Genomic DNA, 5,202 nt, shown 5'->3' with positions numbered 1-5,202 from the left:
TGAACTCGTATCAGCCAGAGATAGAGAGTTTCAAAAGTTGGCATGCAACATAACAGACTATCACAAAATGATAATCCTTTATAATTCAAGGGTGAGTTGATTAAAATTACACTTTTCTTGATTAAAATTACACTTGTTTATGTTATAATTTCACTTTATTTTGTTAGAATTACACTTTTGTCATCTAAAATTACACTTTTTGCGTCTACAATTACATTTTTTCTTGTTAAAACAACACTTTTCTTTTTTTGAACTTATACATTTGTATATGTTTGAATTATGTTTTTGTTGATTAAAATACGTACATCTAAAAGATTGTCAATAATCAACAGCTGAAGATAAGAGCTACGAAGACTTACAAAATTTTGAAGGAACATGTTAATGGGTTTGAAAACATCGGAGCTAGTTTGAATGATTTTAAGAACTTTCACAGAGATGTGAAATGCTACATTCTTGAACGGGACGGTCAGATGTTCGTGGACCACTTTAAGGAATTGGCTGTTAATAGACCAGGGTTCTTCTTTGACTATGATGTTGATTCTGACGGTAGCCTTAGTAAAGCTATATGGGCCGACGGAATCGCTAGAAGGAACTACTCAGTTTTTGGGGATGCAGTGTCGTTCGATCCGACGTATTCCACCAATAAGTATGACATGTCCTTCACACCTTTCACCGGGGTTGATAATCATAAACGATCAGTCACTTTCTGTGGAGCGCTTGTTGCTCATGAAGATGCAGACCCGTTTAAATGGGTTTTCACCCGTTTTCTGGCTGCGATGGGTGGCAAAGAGCCTAAGTACATTATCACCGATCAGGATCCTGGTATTCTTAAAGCGGTGCCATTGGTGTTCAAGATAACGTGCCACCGATATTGTATGTGGCATATCATGAACAAGGTGCCAAGCAAGTATGGAATGACGAGAGATGATTATTTAGTGTTTCTAAAGAAATTGAATGCCATAATATGGGATGAAGACATTGAAGCGGCAGAGTTCGATGCAAAATGGGAAGAAATTGGCAGGGAACACAATGTTAATAACATTGACTGGTTCCAAGAAATGTACGCTAAAAGGAAGCAGTGGGTTATGGTTCATTGTAGGGACCTAGATATGGGGGGTGTTATGATGACAACCCAAAGATCAGAGAGCGAAAATAGTTTTTTTAAGAGATTTAAGAGTAAGCCCGGAACATTAGTTGAGTTTTCGATGCGTTTTGACAAACGATGGACCAGAAAGACACACACAAAAGTTGACAAATCGTAATGACACACTTTCCCTGTAATATCAACACATCTAGCTATCGAAGTGCACGGGGCACAAGTGTACAGTCATAAAGTATTCGAGGAATTTCAAGAAGAGGCCAAGTGCTCAATCGGTACTTGTAAAAGGAGAGGATTCACTGAGTGTGTCTCTTTAGAGCTGACCACTGTAAGAGATGCAAACAGGGACATAAATTATGAGGTCACATACTGCCCAGGCATCATTCTGTAGCATTTGTTTGTTAAAATTATACTTTTATCCGTTAAAATTATACTTTTGTTGATTAAAATTACACTTAGGGTTGTTAGAATTATACTTTGGGATGTTAAAATAATACTTTGGGTTGCTAAAGTTATACTTTAATCATTAAAATTACACTTTTGTTCATTAAAATTACACTTTGGGTTGTTAAAATTACAAATTAGGTTGTTAAAATTATACTGTGTTGTTAAAGTTATACTTTTTTCCGTTAAAATCACACTTTTATTGATTAAAATTACACTTTTGTGTATTACAGTCACACTTTCTTCTGACTGATTTAACTAACATATTACTCTATATTGTTGAACTAGATACATTGAAAGCCACTTGTAGCTGCAGAATGCTTGAGAGGAAAGTCATTCTTTGTCGGCATGTCATATGGATTTACTCGTCAAACGGAGTGAAGATTATTCCAGAACAATGTGTTGTTAAAAGATGATGTAAAGATGAAAGGTTGTCTAAAATGTTCGATTGTAATGGTGAAGCAACTGAGGACGTTGATATAATAGATGGAAAACAGATTGCGATGTCAGTAATGTGGTCGGAGATTCATCAGACAGTTGGCATGCTCATGGGCAAATTGAAGAATGATGTCGACAACTTTTCTAGTCTAATTAGACAGTTTAAGGAGAAACTTTCACCATTAGGATCACCATTGAATAAACAACAACAGTTGGAGAAAATTCTTGGATGTTCTCCTAGTCAGGATATAACCATTTTGCCGCCCAAGAAATCGAAGAACAAAGGAAGCGGAAAGAGAATGTTGTCGATGAAGGAAAAAGCAGTTGCTTTGGCAAGGAAGCCAAAACGTATGTGTAAAAATTGCAAGCGATTAGCTAACCATGACAAAAGGAACTGCCCTAACCCATTCGCAGAGCACCCACCATTGTCGCAATCGTCAGCACCCTCGTCGGAAGAAGAAGAAGAAGAAGAAGAAGAAGAAGAAGAAGAAGAAGAAGAAGGTGAAGAAGAAGAAGACGAAGAAGAAGGCATCTTAGAATAATCAATATAATACCTAATAAGTAGTACATTTTTTTGGGTATGTCTACACAAAATACGAGGTACAACATGATGTTTCGTATTGTGTTTAGACATCAAACTGCCAGGAAGGCAACTGGTCGCCTTTGGTATTATAATGTATTTTGTTGAAGTATTTTTTATTGGACGAAACAGTTATAATGTGCAAAACTAGAACGTTGAATTTTTCACTCTTGACTATTATGATAAATTATGTTCTTACAATTACACATATCTAGGGAATAAAATTGCAATGGCCTCATATCTGCTTAGGGTAAGATTGTTATGATCAGAATTACACTTAAACTCCTTATAATTACAGAGTATGCAATTTCAGTTACACTTCATCTATAGTAAAGCCTTATAACATAGTTAGGTAAAACAACATAAATATTATTGCACCATCTTTTAACAGCATAACTATATTTTCATAAATAAAACACCTAAAATGACACTTTTGCCTTTTAAAATTACATTTATATTTTGTGTAATGTAAGGTCTATCTGTCACTGATATGACCGGTTAGAATTACACTTCTGGCGGTTAGAATTACACTTTTGTGTATTACAGTCACACTTTCTTCTGACTGATTAAACTAACATATTACTCACAATCGTTAAAGTAAATACATTCTTTGTCGGCATGTCATATGTATTAACATAAAACACCTTGTCTTATAAAATGTTGAAAGATTGTTTACACAAAAACTAACTGTCTAGATAAAGGTTGTTAACATCTGCAAATAATACAAAGTATGAAATAAGTGTTTACATAGCCAAGGCAATATTCCCACAAAAACTTAACTACTAAATTAAGGTTGTTCTTTTTTCACATTGGCACGGGGCAGTCTACGCTTCTGTTGTAATACCTTCCACAATTTGTCCTTCGTGCTAACAAAAGCTTTGACCTTCTCGAGCACACCTTCGCGCAAAACGTTCATGTCTGCTAGAACGAGGGTAGCTATCAGCTGGATCACCAAATAGCGCCTTGATTTCTTCTTCTCAAGGTCTTCATGCTGAAAAGGAAGATCCTCGTATAAGAGCATAGCCATCATGATGAACAGACCCGACTCTGGTTGGTTGAGAGTAGGTGACATCCCGCTGAAAGGTATCTGGCGCAACACATAATTAGGAATTTCCCGTGCCCTAGTGTTCTTCTTTTCCTTATCCCGTGATTCTAAATAATCACTCACTGCGCTAGCCTGCAAATGTGCATAATTACCTCAAAAAACTGATTGAACAAAAAAGATAGCATTCGGAAGAAAGGGATGGACAATAACTTACAATTAAACGCGCTACTCTTCCAAACTGCGACTTTTTCAAATCAGAAGGCCTTTGCCCGTCCAGCAAGTCGACTGTATTTGATTTGTGATTGATACATACGCATGCTAAATGGTCGTCAATGCAGAACGGGACAAATAGCAAGTCTGTTGTCAAATTAAAGGTTCGCTCACTTTGTCGACGATGAAGGTGTCCCAGAGCTGAAATGTACAGTTGTCATAGTTCTTTGTCGATTGTGTGCCTGGTTGTTCAAACGTCCCAAGCAATCCCAACAGTATATCCTTTAAAAGGCAATAGTGAACATGATTAATGTGGTTAATTTGTCACCTAAAATGACACTATTGTCCCTTAAAATTACACTTAACACGGTTAGAATGACACGTTTGTTGATTAAAAGAACTAAAGTGAAACCTTCACATAATATAACTGTAATTTATAAAAGTGTCATTCTAAGTAACAAAGGTGTAATAGAACTGGGCATAAATATGATGCAATGGTTAATGGATTTACCATGTGACGTATACCAAAGAATGACATCCTCATTTGGTCGCCATATGCCTCCTTCTCCAAATGGTTCATCAAAATCGACCAGCACTCGATGACATTAAACGACATAAGGTTTTCAGGCACCAGGGACATAATGTCAGCTCTCCGAAGCGTTGCGTGACGGGTGTACCAGACCAGCTATTCACTGCACTCCGTAATATTAAAGAAGTCGTTAATTAAAGTAGAATAAATGTGAAAAATAATCTGAGTATCCTTGATTAAAGAAGTCGTTAATTAAGACAGATTAACCGACCGTTCATCATAATTGTGGTCATCTAACAAGCAATAGTCGGCAACATGCTTCCTCCTCTGTTTAATATCCTTGATTAACGCTTGGTTGATCCGTAGCATCTTCGACACCACATTTGTGTTGAGACCACCTCTACCACAGTCGAGAGAGCAGCCCAACCCGTCCCCCTTTCCACGAGGATGGCTTTTAACAGATGATAGCGCTTTACCAGATGGAATGCGCATGGCAACAGGTGTCGCCTCCATAACGGGCTCTTGATTCGATTCGCGAGCACGTTTTGTGGATTCCGGCCCTATGTCACCATCTGTTTTCCTCTTAACAGCATTCAACTTTTTTGTCCACGGATGTCCAGCAGTTGCTTTGAAATAACCAACCCGCATCAAGATGTCTCCTCTGATACTGTTAATGTCACAGAGGACGAGTGTTGCAGCAATCTCAGCACAGTACAAACTCATAGTATCCTCTTTCCCAAGGTCACATTGAAAAGGGCTTCCGCGGTAGAACATCATATGTAGCATCATGAAAACACGACAGTCATTTCTCGAATAGCCTTGACCTTGCCAGCTGAACTCTATGTTCACGATCTTAA

At 37.5% G+C, this 5,202-nt stretch overlaps 1 protein-coding gene across 1 annotated transcript; it reads left to right on the top strand.

The window, feature by feature from the left end:
• Window positions 1-653: 653 nt before the first annotated feature.
• On the top strand, window positions 654-1,959 carry LOC141641521 (protein FAR-RED IMPAIRED RESPONSE 1-like). Its single transcript, XM_074450180.1, has 3 exons — window positions 654-1,176; window positions 1,297-1,374; window positions 1,832-1,959. Exons 1-3 carry the CDS (start codon window positions 654-656, stop codon window positions 1,957-1,959), a joined length of 729 nt encoding a protein of 242 aa, XP_074306281.1.
• The last annotated feature ends 3,243 nt before the right edge of the window (window positions 1,960-5,202 follow it).

This window comes from Silene latifolia, chromosome 2 (assembly GCF_048544455.1).
Source record: "Silene latifolia isolate original U9 population chromosome 2, ASM4854445v1, whole genome shotgun sequence".
In the NCBI taxonomy this organism is placed as follows: domain Eukaryota; kingdom Viridiplantae; phylum Streptophyta; class Magnoliopsida; order Caryophyllales; family Caryophyllaceae; genus Silene; species Silene latifolia.
The sequence above is the reverse complement of the archived record's forward strand: the minus strand, read 5'-3'. Positions and strand labels throughout refer to the sequence as shown.